General features: G+C 36.4%; 1 protein-coding gene and 1 long non-coding RNA gene across 7 annotated transcripts; both read left to right on the forward strand.

The window, feature by feature from the left end:
* Positions 1-2,139: 2,139 nt before the first annotated feature.
* Positions 2,140-8,437, forward strand: LOC101892808 (organic cation transporter protein). 5 transcript variants are annotated; one of them, XM_059123791.1, is made up of 12 exons: positions 2,140-2,445; positions 2,561-2,961; positions 3,127-3,391; positions 4,994-5,100; positions 5,209-5,817; positions 5,890-6,010; positions 6,067-6,160; positions 7,696-7,716; positions 7,790-7,890; positions 7,953-8,033; positions 8,091-8,201; positions 8,278-8,437. In XM_059123791.1, exons 2-12 carry the CDS (start codon positions 2,819-2,821, stop codon positions 8,401-8,403), a joined length of 1,779 nt encoding a protein of 592 aa, XP_058979774.1. In that variant the 5' UTR covers positions 2,140-2,445; positions 2,561-2,818; the 3' UTR covers positions 8,404-8,437. The 5 variants fall into 5 exon arrangements, with proteins under 5 accessions (XP_058979774.1, XP_058979775.1, XP_058979776.1 ...); XM_059123792.1 differs by having other exon boundaries at positions 2,664-2,961; XM_059123793.1 differs by having other exon boundaries at positions 2,140-2,415; positions 2,664-2,961.
* Positions 8,438-9,807: 1,370 nt separating this feature from the next.
* Positions 9,808-11,607, forward strand: LOC131802962 (uncharacterized). Of its 2 annotated transcripts, none has more exons than XR_009342430.1 (3): positions 9,808-10,325; positions 10,390-10,473; positions 10,532-11,607. It is a non-coding gene; the product is annotated as an uncharacterized LOC131802962 (long non-coding RNA). The 2 variants fall into 2 exon arrangements; XR_009342429.1 differs by having other exon boundaries at positions 9,810-10,325; positions 10,536-11,607.
* Positions 11,608-17,606: the final 5,999 nt, after the last annotated feature.

Consider the following 17,606-nt stretch of genomic DNA (forward strand, 5'->3'; position numbering starts at 1 on the left):
GGCACTTCAGTATGCGGCGGACTTTAAAATAAAGCGATAAGACAGACACGGAATCGAACAAAAGAATTTCTTTTGCAAATAATAAAATATAGTATCGTTAAACAATTGAAATTAACAAAAAACAATATATTCGATAATAATAACATTAAGTGGAAATAGTATTCGAAGAGAAATACTTACAAAAAAAATGAAAACTATCCGACTTAGTATTAACCACGGAAATAACATTTTTTGCACCTTACATGCACCTTGCATGATGCAAATATGAAATAAAATAATGTAATTTTTGAAAATACAGTAGAACATCTTTATGCGGAACATCATCACAATACAAAGAGGGTAGTTACTAGATCACTGCTGATTTATAAAAACTTGTTTGGTGTAAATAAGACCTTAGCTGTCAAAAAATATTATTAAGCATAGAATCGCAGGGCAAAAGGTAAAAAAATCAGGTATTAAGATCTGATCTGAGATTGAAAATCTATTTAACTCTTTTTTTTTTAAAACATGTTCCGTTTATATAAGGCAATAATTTAAATAATTTCAAGCCCCAGTTGGAACACATCATACGTTTGCATCCCGAGCATGGCAGAAGAATACAGGTAGATGCATCAAAGCTTGGGAGCATAATATGTCAAAAAAAATTCAATATTTTTTCAAATATAAGTAGATGTTTATACATTTTCTTATACTATGTCATTCGGAGGCTATTATAATTCGCGATTTTCAACAATTTTTATAAATTTAAATAATTTTTCATTCAACATTTTCAATTCCAAAATTGGTTTGACAGTTCATTGTCCCAACGGCTGTGTCGACGCGTCTATTCTTCTACCATGGATATTCTCAACGATTAAAAAGTGTTGCCCATTTATTTTGCAAAACAGCTGTTTTCTTGCTGGAATTTACTGAATGTCGCTTGTATTTACAATATATTTGTGCGCGAGAGAGAAATTTTTCTCAGTGCAAGTTTATGAGCAAATTTTTATTAAGAAATTAATTTTCACACAAAATAAACTTCCCTTTGCAACGAATCCCAATTGGCTTTTCCCACAAAAAGCTCATATTAACATGGTTTGACTGGTATCTCCAATCATTCTGAGTAATCGGGACATAACATAACATATGTATGTAAATATTTAGCAGTCTGTCGTTGTTCTCTTGCCTAGTTTCCCACGGTGCCAAAATTGTTTGGTTATTTTTAAAACACCGATTAAAAATAGATTTGTGCGAACAAATGGAAAAATAAATTGCAAATATATTATTTTTTTTAATTTAAAATGCGGTACAGCTTAACCTTAAGTGCATTATTAAAAAAAAAAACAATAATGTTTGTTTGTTTTTATTATAATCGACATTAGAATGAATGTTTCATGTCTAATTGGCGCTACATCACCATCATCATCAATATTGTTTTAATTGAAATGCCAGCACGCAATTAATTAATTCTTTTTTTTCAATTGTGAAGAAAGTTTATCTCTTCTTTGGGAGAGAAGGGAATTCCCAACAGAAGAGAATTCCATGGAAAAATGATATTTATAAATATTTAAACATGGTAGAAGAATATAGGTGAGATGCATCAACGCTTTCGAACAATGATATGTCAAAACTTTAAAATTGTTTTGACAAAAAAAAGTAGATATTTATATATTTTTTTATACGATGCAAATCTCAGGTTGTTACAATATGCATTTCTCAACAATTTTTACAAATTTAAATTATTTTTCATTCAACATTTTCGATTCCAAAACAGCTTTGACAGTTCATTGTCCAGCAGCTGCGTCGATGCGTCTACCTACATTCTTCTACCATGGGTTTCACTATACGTATCTGTAAATGAATCAAATATTACCGAACAAGTTTTTTTTGTTATAACTTGTACAAATGATTATTACTATTATTATTTTCTTTTAATTTGTTTATTTTTATTCATTTATTTTTAATTTTTTTATTATTTCTATTTTATTTATTTATTATATTCTTTTTTATTTTATTTATTTATTTTTTTATTATCGTACACACCTATTGTTTTCTTATTAAAAATCTTTTGTATGGCATTTCCCAACAATTAACAGAGAAAAACCGCGCCAATTGACATCTCTAAACTGTACATAGACAAATCAAATATCCATCTCTGAAAATTCTCTTCTTAGTGCAATTTTCTCGCTCTCCCAGATAATCATCTTCCCCCAAAACACAACTCACCCCATTGTGACAGATGTAAATAAGAAGAAAAAAACATTGATCTAATTGGCGCGAATCAGAGAGCTAATGACACCGTTGGGAGAAGAGTTTCTCAAGTTGTTCATACGTTTCTAATATTAATCATACGTCATGGTAGCTATTTGTTATTGAGCATTTAATGGCTGTTTAGACGTGGCGGCGGCGACGGCGTCGGTGGCATCAAACGGAAAGGTATGACACGACACCTAAACTACAACGAGAGTGAGTGTAAAACCGAAAAATCATTCAACAATTAAATTTCCCCCAGATCGGTTGTTCACTTTGGAGACGCATCTCAATTTAGATAGAAATAAAAATACACATTTTTTAAATATAGATACGTATCTTTTGTGTTTTGCTTTGTTTCTATTATTGCCTGGCATTTCCACTAATAAATGGATACGAAACCGTTATTAAAATAATTAAATATCAAATAAAAGTGATAAGAACACCAGGTTATAAAGTGTTAAGTGGCGAATTAAAATGTCAATAGAGACTTGTGAACGTTGGAGCAGATTAAATCCGCAATCGTGAGAATTTAAACGGTGTCTGGGAGTTGGGTTTGTCTGGCACACAGGAAATCCTCATCGGCATCATGGATTTTGATCAAGTTTTGGAGGAAATTGGCGAATTTGGTCGTTATCAAAAAACCAATTATTTGTTGATTTGTTTGCCGGTCATGTTTGCAGCAGCCAATAGTCTTTCGTATGTTTTTACAGCTGGTACACCGGCATACAGGTAAGTGTTTTTTATCCTCTTATGAAGATGAAAACGATGAAAAAAATATTTTTTTAATGATCATTTTATGTAAAAGAATACGAAAAACTAATTTTAAAATTTGAAAAAAAAACACCAATATTTCACATTTGTTTTTAATGTTTTTTTATCTTTTGTTTCTTCAAGATGCCTCATACCAGAATGCGAAAATGCAAGCGACCATTTGGAGTTATTTCCCAATTGGATACAGAATGCAACACCGGGTGATTTCGATAAAAATGGCGTTTTTACACCAAAAACCTGTTATCGTTATCGTGTTAATGAAACATTTATTGGATCACAGCAGCCGCCACAACATCATCAATCCTGTCCTGCTCAACTATTTGAAAAGTCCGAACAACGTTGTAACTCCTGGGTTTTTGATAGCGAGGAAAATACCATTGTTCAAGAGGTGAGTACGAAAATGCCGGAAATTAAAACATTAGGTGTTTACGATAGCCCAAAAATTTAAAAAAAAATGTTCGATAAACCAAAAGTCGAGTTAATGCGAGCGAGTGAAGAGAGCAATTTTGACAGATTACTGAGAGTTTGTAAATTTTAACTGGGAAAATTTTCTCGGCAAATATAATCCTCAAAAAACAAATGTTTAATTATTTAAATTGCAGTTTCGATTCGATTTTCTGAAAATTTACGGCAGAGATACAGCCCATCTTCACACCCGACCTTGGGTTAATAAAAAATATTACGATGTGTGCAATTTGAAGAGAAGCGGATGCTTATTTCGGCTTTTATGATCGTTTTGGTAATTCAAAATGTTGACCCTTTGGGGGGGGGAGGTACCCGAAGGAATGGTCCGATCTCTACCATCTTCATAACAGATCTTGTGTTGATCCAAATATTGAGATGCGCCAAGTCTAAGTGGAATCGTATATTAATTTCCATCCAGACAGACGGTCGGACGGACGGACATCGCTAGATCGACTCCAAATATCCTGAAACGGATTTCGTCCAAAGAGATCTAGGGTCTAAAACCGTTATTTCGACTAGCCACGTTTTGACCGTATCAAATGATACATACCCTCTCTAGCCATATGGCTGAGGGTATACAAATATTGACTTGAAACCCCCAAAAAAAATATTTTCGAATCCGATCCAAAGATCCGATCTCTTCCCCTTTGATTCAATTTTAACTATTAACTCTCTGTAAAACATTGCAAATTTAAAATTTTTCTGCCAAACCCTAATCATTTTTAACAGCTGGAAAAATATCTAATGTTAACGACTTTGAATTCGTCAGCGGAACAAATTATTTGTTTAAAATCAGACACAGTTCATGTTCGAATAGAATAAATAAAAATAATATTTACATATCATTAATGAGCTATGGCAAATTTTTCGAACTAATGTTTGGGAATCAAGCCAGCAATTAGCCAGAGTTTTTAGCAATTATTAGGTGTGTCTGGTTACCCTAAAATTTGTAACAAATTGTTACTGTCTGTTAACACAAAAGATCTGCCAATGAGAGCGATTTGAGAGAACAATTTTGACAGTTCATTCACTGAGGGTTTGCAAATTCTTGCTGGACAAATTTCTTTTTGCAATTGCTTGCAACTCTTCTTCTTCTCCTTACGGTGATGTATATTTGGGCAAGAAATGTTAAAATATACTTTTTTTTTGAAAAACTCAAGCACAATTGTTTTGTTTTTATATTCATTTTTAATTTTTGTGTTCTTAATTTCTTTTATTTGCGGATAAATCAGTTTTGATAAATCAGTTTTTGCGAGGATTCCCTCTGTTTACTTTTCTCAGTTTTCTTGCAAAAGAGAATAAAACTACATCACTCTCTCAAAAAAGAAGTGCTGGACAATTCCCGCAGAGAAAGCAACCAGACATAACTATTTACAGAAAACACAGTATTGAACCTTATTGGATTGAAATTCCCTGAAATGCCGTTAAAGCCAATCATTTTTTAATAATTCAAAAATCTATTGTGAATTCGTTCGGTTTGAATTTAACAGAATTAAATGTTTAATACACTTTCTTTTTCTTTCAGTGGGGATTAACTTGCAAAGAGAATGCGTGGAAATTGGCTTTTGTGGGAACCATGCATTTTGCGGGATTGGTTTGTGGTACAGCTATGTCGGGATATTTTGCCGATCGGTAAGTCTATAAAAATTTCAAATTTCTTTAAAGAAAATATCCAGTTTGTGCCTTTAAGTTTTAACCTTTTGTTTGTAATTTTGATCAAATTCCCTCCTTGCCTTTCAGCTTTGGCCGCAAAATCATTTTCATAATATGCATTATGTTCATGGCTGTGACAGGCATTGCCCAGGGCTTGGCATGGGATTACAACAGTTTTCTGGTATTTGCCTTTCTTAATGCCGTTGGAACGTCCGGTGTCTATCCGTTGGCCTTTATCATTGGCGTTGAAATGGTTGGACCGCGTAAACGTGAAATGTCCTCAATTGTCCTCAACTATTTCTATGCGGTGGGTGAGGCTTTAGTTGGTTTGGCAGCTTGGCTTCTACACGACTGGCAATTATTGCAATATGCCTTGTCGGTGCCACCTCTATTCTTTGTGGCCTATTATTGGTTTGTTCCCGAATCGGTGAGATGGCTTATTGCCCGTAATAAGCGAGAAAGTGCTGGAAAGATAATACGCAAAGCAGCCGAGGTTAATAAAAAGGAATTGTCCATGGCATTGTTGGATAATTTCAAATCAAACTCACCTTTGGAGCCAACGAAATGCTGTGATCAGGAAATGGATAGCAAAGAGAGTTTGACGGGTGATAATACATCCGAAATATGGTTGTCAGTCAAGGAGGTCTTCAAATCGAAAACATTGGTGGGACGTTATACAATTATGTTGTACATTTGGTTAGTATGTAGAATCTGCATAATTTCTCCTTAATTGATTCTACCTTTTTTCCATATTTTTCATTCTTCCAGGGCCATAAATGCGGTGGTGTACTATGGTCTCTCTTTGAATTCCACAAATCTTAGCGGCAATAAATACTTAAATTTCGCCTTGGTCTGTCTTGTGGAGATTCCTGGCTATTCCATGGCCTGGGTAAGTGGGAGGACATGTCATTGCAACATTATTTTCTAAATCTTTGTATCTTTCAGTTCTCTTTGCGCAAATTTGGACGTCGTTTCTCATTATCGGGGTCATTGTTTCTCTGTGCTGTGACCTGTGTGGCCGGGGGTTATATAACACAAGGTAACTTTCCCTGTCGATTGGAGATTTTTTTTCAAATATTGTTTTTAATGTTGAAATATCAAAATACAACAACCTCACTACCTACGGGGTAAGATGAAAAAACTGCAACCAACTTCAGACTGCTGCCATTTTTAAGCCTCTCGTCCGACAGCTCTTAAAATTATTCCAGTGACAGCTCATTATATTGTTTATAAGCGTACAAAAACATTTCGGTGAGAATTTTCCAGAAAAAAGTTATTCGTAATGGAATTCAAGCGGGATAGTGTGATTTCTTTATATTTGGCTGGAAATCGACAAATGGCTATCGTTAGAGCAGTCAAGCATTTAAATTTGAATAAATCTTTTGTGTCTCGTATCAGCGCTCGTTACCCTGATACTGGTAGAGTAGCCCGACGTCAAGAAAGTGGACGGAAGACACAACAGCAACATTAGCAAAAATGGTGCGAAAAGTAAAAAAAAGCGAACCGCGTCGCTGTGGCCAAAAAATGGCTCGTGAGCTGAACACATCGCAATATTCCATTCGGCAAATATTGAAAAATGAGCTCGGGGTAAATTCCATTGATATTCCAAAAAGTGCAAGAACTTTCATCGCAACAGAAAGAAAATAGGCTCAAAAGAGTTAAAGAGTTGCTTCGTTTGGCCGAAAGTGGTGAACTGCCGAATTTGGTTTTCTTCGTTGTCCAGCAATTTGTAAACAAACAAAATGATCGTGTTTACTTGCCAAAGAGGTCAGGTTAGCTAAAAATGTGCACGTTAGGTTGGCCATCAGAACTCAAACGTCGGCCATGGTGATGGTTTGGGCCGCCTTAACAGCCGATGGTCGCTCTCCGCTCGTATTTATCGACCATGGCATCAGAATAAATGCCAAAGATTATCGCGAAAATATTTTGGAGGGTGTATTAAAGCCTTGGACATGCAAACATTTTGGCCGCAGAAGGTCTGCGAGCGTGGCATCAGAATAAATGCCGAATATTATCGTGAAAATATTCTGGAGGGTGTATTAAAGCCTTGGGTACGCAAACATTTTGACCGCAGAAGGTCCAACAAGACTCAGCACGCGCCACCAAAGAATGGTTACAAAATGAGGTTCCTCGCTTTATTTCCAAAAACTTCGGATACCAGTTCGTTGGACTATTGTTTCTAAAGTATTTTGGAAAGCAAGCTTGGCACTAGAAAACATCAAAGTGTCAATCACCTCAAGCAAGCGCTTCGCCGGGAATGGGCCAAAATACTGCAGAGCAACATTCGGAGAGCCTGTGAAGATTTCATTGGCCGCTTGAAGGACATAATCCGTGCCAAAGATAAACAATTCGAACAAATCTAAACTTATTCTAAAATTTGATGCTATTTCCGACATTTTTTGCTTTAATTCAATAAAATTAAAAAAAAATGTAAAAATTATGGCGTTTGACTTTGTTGCAGTTTTTTTTATCTCACCCTGTATGTTATATTAGCACTTATTCGAATTGTATTAATTTTTAAATATTTCATATATTTCGCCTTTTTCCTTAAAAAAATTCTAATGCCAAGCACAGTTCAAAAAGACATGGAAGAACGTAAACTTTATATACATACCCATCATTTTACACATACACTTTATTATAATTATCATTACATCTACAATTTTAGGTTCCACCTGGGCCATCGTTAGCCTATTTCTTATTGGAAAACTGGGCATAACATCATCGTTTGCTGTTGTCTATGCCTATACGGCGGAAATGATGCCAACGGTAAGGATAATATGAAATAATATAATTTCGATATTAAACTTTTTAATATTTCTCTCTCTCAGGTCATTCGCAGTGGTGGCGTAGGAGTCATGTCAACATTTGCCCGTTTCGGAGCCATGCTGGCACCATTTGTGCCTCTATTGGTAAGTTGTATTTGGAATAATTTCTGTTTTCCAATAACCAGGCGTCGTCTGTTTCAGGGTACCTATTACGAAGCCTTGCCTTTGTTGCTGTTCGGTGGCGCCTCACTGACAGCTGGTTTGTTGGGTTTACTCTTGCCCGAAACATTCCAAAAGAAATTACCAGATACGGTATGACCTCAAACCTCAACAACTGTTTTTGGTAATGCCAGCCAAGAATTGAAAAAATATTTCCTTTGTCTTGCAGGTTGCTGAAGCAAAACAGCTGGGAAAATCCAAGCCAAAGCATTCGAACGATGATTCTTCATTGCCACCAACTGCTGCCACAAATGGCACCAATACAAATAATAATATGGAATCATCGATAACATAAAATTAATTAATTTTTAATATTTTATATAGGAAAGTAGTTCTACAAAGATAAAACAAGAATATTACAGGACAAAAATTATTTTATAGTTGTAGTTTTTAGTTATAATTTTTAATTTTTATATTTATATATATATAGCAATATTGTGCACAAATAAATGGGTGTTATTTTAAAAAGAAAATAATATTGCAATAAAAATGCTTATGACCTAAATTTATTCACATTTAAATGCTGGAGTGCTCTTACGATAGCCAACCAAATATAAAGAAATCACACTATCACGCTTGAATTTTATCACGAATAACCTCTTTTTTCTGGAAAATTCTCAGCAAAATGCTTTTGTACACTTGTAAACAATATAATGAGCTGTCACTGGAATATTTTTAATATCTGTAGTCTGAAGGTGGTTGCAGTTTTTTCATCTCACCCTGTATACATTTTTGAGAAATGTTTGAAAACTCCTTTAGCGATCTAAATTTGATGACTTACTTTTGGATCCAAATCCAATTCATTAGGTTTTTTTTATTTAAATTTACATAGACCTATTTCAGAACAATCTTCCATGCAGCTATCATTGTTAAAAAAAGAAACAAAAATTCCAACCAAAAAAATAAATTGATGACTTACTTTTGAATCCAAATACAATTCATTAGGTTTTTTTTATTAAAATTTACATAGACCTATTTCAGAACAATCTTCCATGCAGATCAGCTACCATTGTTAAAAAAAGAAAAAAAAATTCCAACCAAAAAAATACCAACAACATACAAATTTAATTAGGATATTAGGACGTGGTTCTTTATACTCTGCATACTTTATGTGGTCTTGTTTTTTCCAGCTAAGATTTTGATATTCCCGTGTTGCGGGCCGTTTCAAAAACCAAGTCCGCCCCTGCACTCTAAAAAAAAAATCGGCGTGGAAAGGCCCTAGGGCGAGACCGTTCGCGCCTACGTGGCGGTCTCCAATCCACGGTTTAACTCTAGTTCCCAATTGTCAATAAAGTTGAGGGGGCTAAAGAGAGCTAGGGACGAGTTGGGGGGTATGTTATTGGCACTCTTCGCGGGTAACCATTAAACAATGGTTAGCCATGCCCAGAATTAGTATATTCGTTTGTTTTTGTGTTGTTAGTGGAATTAGTGGCAGTTTCTACCGGAGAGGGAATATATTTTGTAACGGGGACAGCGCCCTCGAATGTTGATATGGCTCATGCGGAGGAAGATGGGCGAACATTAACACGCCTTGTGTTGGCTGGGAATAACTTTTACCACTGGTTATTTGCAGCCACAGAGGTAGTTATGTCTCACATGGTCCTCCGCACTTGGGTTGAGCCACCTAAAAAGAAGAAAAAGCAAATTAATAAATCGAAGAAATTGAAATAGATAATAAATAGAAAAAATGAAATCAGTTGATACAAAGAATACCACCGCCAGCTCTGTCAAGTAAGGTTCTTCGATGTTGCTTTTTATTCTTATTCGTGACATTGACAGATAAATGAAGTCGCGTTGCCAACACAGGGAAATGAAGGTGCTACCAAGTACCTATTTTCTGACTTGCTCTAGGGAGACGTTATTACCTGCACGGTGGGGGTTCTCTTAAGTTCAGGAAAATCAGCACTCTCAGAATTCAGAAATTCCGGGAGGGAGACCTCGGAATACCCCGCGCTAGTAGAAAAAGACAAATCTATGAAGATGAAAGAAGACAAAAATAGCTTTTATGTAAAATGTCGGATCGTGGAAAGCTACCTAGGGTCTCTCGAAAGTTATAAATGAGGGTACTAGCAGAGAAAAGACAGTTAATTTGGTGGTGCTGAGTGCAAGTAGTAAGGAAATCAAGAAAGAGCTTTTAATTTCTAAAAAGAAAAGTGTATTTTAAAGAAAAAGAAATAAAGAAATATCTAAATGTTTTGGATTTCCCTTGTTGCGAAGGTAATAAAATTATTAAGATTATTACGGTTGCGAAAAAAAAATAAATCCGTGCTTTATAAAATAGGTTTGTGTGGTGAGAGTGTCTGGAGAATTTTTATAAGCTATACACCAAGTTACTGATTTATGTGACCAGTGAATAAATGAACAGGTAAAAGTAGAGGTTAGATATGTCATGGTTTAATATTAACGATTGCCTTATTGGCCAGGTAGATCAGGAACTTATTCGCTGTGTTTTGAGAATTGGTTTCAGCGGTATCTAGTGAACAATAGACATACTAGAAGGCGTTGCAAAATATCCAAGGCAAAAGACAGTATTACCTCCAGATAAAGCTATATAACAGTTGTACTCCAGTGACATCTATGGGGTGTGGAGATTTGTCGTAGATAGATCTCTCCCCATCAACCAAGCTCAGCACCTAAGGCAAATTGACCGAGTGCCCAACACAGTGGCTGGAAATTGCAATCCGAACAAACATCGTTAATTTGGTAACAAATAAATTCTGCTCTAAAGGAGCTGTAAATCGTCGCCTCGCTCCTTCTGAAATATCGAGATCTCTTCTCAGCAAGTTCAACTTGCCTTCCGGCCTGATGGTTAGGAGAAAGGATGGTGACAACGTTTTATACTGTTTGTATTTAAGTATTTTTTTATTTTATTATTAATTTTTATTTCCATTTTTTTATTATTTATTTCCATTTTTTTATTATTTATTTCCATTTTTAGTTTTATATTTTATATAAGTGTGTATACGTCGACTAAATGTTTATCTGTTATTCTGTCTAAAATTTACCCGTGTAAGCGACATTCTCGAAGTTATTTTTTTTGTTAGCAATAGTGTTGTCCGAACGCCGACTTTAAAGAGCTCTTTCAGTAGACGTTAGTGAGGACTGGAAATTCAGTTATATAATTAGATCATAATTAACTCTTTGCGGGTGTCGTTGTGAAGGCTAAATATCTGACGGTTCCACTTTGAAGACATTTTGTTGGTATGCTCATTTGGTCAAAAGGCCGCTCGATTTTAGTTGGATAAAAATTCCTTTTTTTTAATTTATTCAATTTGTTTATCTGATTTATTGTTTTTATTTATAACGATATTCATAAACCTTAAACTCCAAAATTCTAAACAAATAATTCTAAGATATATTTTTTTGGTATTTGCTCATTTTTATTATAGGAAAATTTTTATATTTGCATTTAGTTGTTTGATGATCAATTTGTTTAGCTGTGTTAGTTTTAGTTTAATTTAGAATAAATATTATGTGAAAAATTGAGACGAACGAAAAATATGGTATGCTAAACTAATTGTTGGAGGAAACGACAGGTGAGGTAAGTGATGTGATGGGGCGGTAATTGGGGTCACTAAAACGTTGAAAAGGGATAAAGTGATCATGGATGGGAGGGCAGGAAACGGGCTATCAGACTAAGGATGCGGTGATACATCTAGAAAAGTAGTTAGTTATTATTCTGCATTTAAAATTACTGTCACATACCGGAAACTATGGGTATGGGTTGGGAACACACCCTAGAGTATGACCGAGTTAGCCGCTGTCCTATAAGGACCATTACACCCTTAGTTTACAATAGGTTCCTGTGACATTATGGCGCCCAAGGAAAAATCGAAATTTGTTTACGTTAGTGTATGTCATCGAAACACTGAGTAATAGACCAATAGAGATATGCAATAGACCAACATTTCTAGCCAAGATTTTAGCATACAGAAAGGTTTTCATATCCGTTCTGGACAAGAGCTAGAATGAAGTATGAGGCAAACCTAATGAAAAGCTAAAAGTCGGGTGAATGAAATGAATAATTCAAATCGGAACATGATTTGACCTACAGTGCAGGATTTTGCATAGGGTAGTAGCAGATTGTGATTCGTATTATGAAGTGTTAGTATCAGCCTGAAACTCGCCTGTATGATCCAAATCAATATGCATGATATCCTCTCTACATATTATATTAGGGGTTAGTAGTATCAAACAATATTGATTTGAAAATGATAGGGTCGTAAAGACGGCATATCTAGTCATATGGCGAAATGTGATAATCAATCATATTGAATTAGAAATGTATTAATGTATCACCGAATAAGCAAATCCTTTTTTAATGCCACGTTTGAAAATACCGCACACATCACTCCTCGTCAGTTAATTCCTCCGAGACGAAAAAAAAAAAAAAAAAAAAAAAAACAAAAAAACAAAACAAAACCATAAACACATAGGAAAAATCCTTTTAATTTGAAATTTAGACCTTTGAACAGATTTGGTAAAATTTCACTATTTTGCGTATTTTGTTATGAGTAGAGAAACTCGATCCCAGGTAAAAAGTAGGAAACGGGATAGACCAGTACTTTTTGATTTGAACAGATCAGTGGCAATAGAAACCAAGAAGAAAAAGGATTTTGTAAATCCTGTCATGGCCGAATCCAATCCAAATAATGAAGGTTCCATTAGGGATCTCTCACAAACTATTAATGTCAGTTCTCCAGTCACGAACTCCTTAGGTCCCGTGTTTCTACAAGGACAGGCAGCAGAAGCACATCCGACTATTGAACCGACAGTCCGCGACAATGTTTTGGGTAACCGCCATCTGGAGAGTAAGATACAAAACCTAAAAGGAGAAATGGAGCAGATAAAAAAATCCATATTAGAGTTGACAAAATCTATTAAGGAAAAAGATATGCGTGCCCCAAATATAAGAGATCCAAGTGAAGAACCCAGAGTTCCGACTAATACTGAAGTAGTAAGGACTATGACTAAAGAAAATAATGGTATATCGGAAAATAATTCTTCAGGAACTAATACGACTAATGCGTCATTAAATCCATTGATGAGACGGGAATGCGTCCAAAATAGCCAATCGGTACCATTTGACCCGAGGAATAATCTTAGGATCAGCAGGTTAGGTATAAGATTCGATGGTAGCTCGTCGGGTCTGTGTGTAGAAGAGTTCGTCTATCGCCTTGAGTACTTTCAAAAACAATACGGAATACCTTGGTCAGAAATAATAAGAGATTTCCCTTTATTATTAACCGGAAGAGCCGAGTCGTGGTATTGGCTTTTCCAGAAAACCAACCGATTCCATGATTGGGAAGAGCTTAAATACAACCTTTTGAGTCAGTACCAATCATCAAAATCTAATTTTGAGAGAATCACCGAACTGGTCCAACGTAGACAACAGCCAAATGAGACAATTGATGAGTTCTTTCACGTTATGGGTCAAATGAGGGCCAAGTTGGTCCAGCCATTATCAGAATATGATATGATAAAAATAATGAAAAAAAAATATTAAGGACAGTGTAGCCAGAATAGTGTACCCCATACCTGTTTCATCAGTAGAACAGCTCCGTATAGAGAGTAACGAGGCAGAAAAACAGTTTTTAAAGCGAGAACCTAGGCCCTTTATTCCACCCTCCCGTACGATAAGGCAAGTAAACGAAATTGATGTTGACGGTAGAGTTCATGCATCTGAAGGGTTGTATGACCAAACGGGTGAAGATTTAGCAGCTATTCAAGTCACCAGGGCTGTAAACTCAAACCTGACCTGCTGGAACTGTCAAAAACAAGGACATACTTTCAGGGATTGTGATGTGACCAGTAGGGCACTTTTTTGCTATAAATGCGGAAATCCCGGAACCACTACTCCCAAGTGTAATATATGCCAGCAGTTAAACCGGAACAGGGGCGTGGAAAGCATAGGGGGACCACGTCCAACTGCAAACCCCCAGTAATTATTCAAAATAAGACCAGAATAATTAACAATCCAAATTTGGAGAGTATAACTGGCAAATTTAAACCGGAAATGCGGCACTACATAACTCTTGAGGAAAGAACAGATAATTATTACAAAGTTAGGGAAAGAATTATGGGCGAAATTTTGCCAAATCCTAAAATGACAAAACTGCGACAAAAATTCAAAGATAAGAAGAAACAGATGAAAATGATAGTTGAATCAGTGAATGTTGTATGTGGCCGAGTAGATCCCAGACTATATGCCGAGGTGGAATTAAATGGTGTTGGTATACGGGGGCTACTAGATACGGGGGCTTCGGTTAGTATTCTGGGCAGAAATTGTAGAGAATTTATTGAGACGCTCGATGTTACTATGAAGCCAATATTTTCCAATGTGAAAACTGCAGCCGGCCAACAGCACAGAATACTAGGAAGAGCCAAAATTGACATCAAATACAATGGGGTTATAAAGCAATTAGATTTCTACCTCTGTCCGGATTTAGATCAAGAGCTATACTTAGGGATAGACTTTTGGAATTTGTATGATCTATCCCCGGAGTTAAGACAAGTCAATGAGATAAAAATAGAAAAGAGGCAAAAAAATTTAGCGGACGAAGATGTTTATAAATTAAATCCCCATGAATTGTCACCCCTACAGCAACAACAGTTAAATGAGACAGTTAAGAATTTCGATACCTTCGAAGAAAAAGGCCTCGGAAAAACTTCTCTGGAGAGACATACGATTAAGTTGGTCGAGGGTGCCGAACCTGTAAAAGAGCGTCATTATCCTTTGTCTCCAGCAGTGCAGGCAGTGGTTTATGAAGAAATTGATAATATGCTCCGCCTTAATGTCATTGAAGAAAGCGAAAGCCCATGGAGCAATCGCACTACGGTGGTCAGAAAGCCGGGGAAAAATAGGTTCTGTCTCGATGCTCGGAAACTTAATAAACTGACGGTTAAGGACGCGTATCCGTTACAAAACATCGACGGTATATTGAGTAGGATAGACGAAACTTACTACATCAGTAGCGTCGACTTGAAATTCGCCTTTTGGCAAATTGAGCTCGACGAGGGGAGTAAAGCCTGCACCGCGTTTACAGTACCTGGAAGGCCATTATACCAATTTAGGGTAATGCCTTTTGGACTGTGTAACGCAGCGCAGCGCTTATGTCGACTAATGGACAAAGTAATCCCACAACAATTAAAAGAAAACGTCTTTATATACCTTGACGATTTGTTAGTAATATCACACGATTTTGAAGAACATTTGCGCCTTCTGAAAGAGGTGGCGAATTCTCTTAAGAAAGCAAACCTAACGATAGGTATGAAGAAGTCACAGTTCTGTTTTAAAGAGCTAAAATACCTTGGTTTCATTATTGGCCAAGGCAGACTTCGTACAGATCCAGATAAGGTGAATGCTATAAGAAATCTGAAAGTACCACGTAGCCCCCGTGAAGTCAGAAGCTTTTTGGGAACGGCAGGTTGGTATCGTCGTTTTATCAAAGATTTTGCGACTATTTCCGCACCATTATCCGATACTCTCAAGAAGTCAAAAAAATTTTCCATTGATGAAGCGGCGAAAACTTCCTTTGAGAATCTGAAAAAGGCCCTGACCTCAGCACCCGTGTTGCGTCACCCCGACTTTACAAAGCAGTTTTATATACAGTGTGATGCGTCGGATAACGGCATAGGAGCAGTCCTTTTTCAATTAAATGAGCAGAATGAAGAACATCCTATTGCATTCTATTCTAAGAAACTAAATTCCTGCCAGAAAAATTATAGTGTTACGGAGAAGGAGTGTCTCGCGGCGGTGATGGCAATCAAGAAGTTTAGGCCTTATGTGGAAATGATGCCCTTCACCGTCATTACCGATCACGCCTCGTTGAAGTGGTTGATGTCACTAAAAGACCTGAGCGGTCGACTAGCCCGATGGTCTCTACAACTGCAGGCTTACGATTTCGATATTCAACATCGGAAGGGATCGGATAATGTGGTAGCCGACATGCTATCTAGAGCTTCAATAGAGAACCATGTGGACGATATTAGCATAAAAGACTTAATCGAATTAGATACAGCGGAATTTGAGGGAGGTGAGTACGTGCGGTTAATAGAAGTCGTGAATGAGAATAAAGATAGGCTGCCCGATATCAAAGTGGAAAATGGACTGATTTATAAAAAGGACCTCCCAAATTCAGAAATGGGCAACGAATGGCAATGGAAGCTATGGGTACCAGCTGGGATTACAAATAAAATAATAGAAAAATCTCACGATTCACCGACATGTTGTCATGGGGGCGTTCATAAAACATTAGAACATATAAAAAGGTTTTTCTATTGGCCAAACATGGCGAGTCAGGTTAGACAGTATATAAAACATTGTCAGCTTTGTCAGGAAAGCAAACCTAGCAACCGAAATTTGATGCCAGAAATTGGAAAAGAAGTAGTGACTAACCGTCCCTTTCAAAAATTGTATATTGATTTTCTGGGGAAATATCCCAGATCTAAAAAGGGGAATGCATATCTTTATTGTAGTCGATCACTTTTCCAAATTCACATTTTTAAAAGCGATGAGGGAGGCCACGGCAATAAATGTTGTTAAATTTTTGATTGAAGACATCTTTCACAAATTTGGTGTACCGGAGGTCATACATAGTGACAACGGTGCCCAATTTGTGTCCAAAACGTTCCAGGAGATGATCCACACATATAAAATAAATCACCTGAAAACAGCTGTCTATTCCCCACAGTCTAACGCTTCCGAAAGGGTCAACCAATCGGTTATAACGGCCATCCGAACTTATTTAGAGGAAGATCACAGGGACTGGGATTTGTACCTCACCGAAATTGAATGTGCGCTACGGAATGCAGTACATTCTGCAACTGGAGTTACGCCATTCTTCGCTTTGTTCGGTTATCACATGTTTACTAGCGGCTATGATTATCGTTTAGCAAGAAAACTGATGTCAATAACTGACCACGAAGTGAAGGAAATACAGCGAAAAGATAGATTAGAATTGTTGCGGAATAAAATTAAAGATAACCTGCACAACGCGTATTTAAAGAGTTCGGCAAATTATAACCGGAGAGCTCGAGTGATTAAATTTAGTCCTGGTCAGGAGGTGTACCGACGCAATTTCGTACAATCTGATTTCTCGAAAAATATTAATGCAAAATTTTGCAAAAAGTTCGTGAAATCTAGGATTGTAAGACCCATAGGGGGGAATATGTACGAATTAGAAGACCTGAAAGGTACCCCAGTCGGAATTTATCATGTAAAGGACATTAAACAGTGAGTGCAATATTAAAGTAAGTTATAATACCATTAGGATAAGCATTTGGTTTGTGTTGTCCTAATAGTATGTAAGTCTACCTTAATTATGAAATGGATGTAGTTTAATGCCTGTGGTATAACCAGTACCTGTTTGTTTTTAATCGAAGCATTATTGATACACCTGCTCTACTTTATACCCTATACATCTACTCTCTTGTTCGTTTTATGAATTTTTAATAACCGCCTCCAGTTTTTGAATATACTGGTTCGACCTGACATCT

The sequence above is a fragment of the Musca domestica genome, unplaced genomic scaffold (assembly GCF_030504385.1).
Source record: "Musca domestica strain aabys unplaced genomic scaffold, Musca_domestica.polishedcontigs.V.1.1 25, whole genome shotgun sequence".
Classification (NCBI taxonomy): domain Eukaryota; kingdom Metazoa; phylum Arthropoda; class Insecta; order Diptera; family Muscidae; genus Musca; species Musca domestica.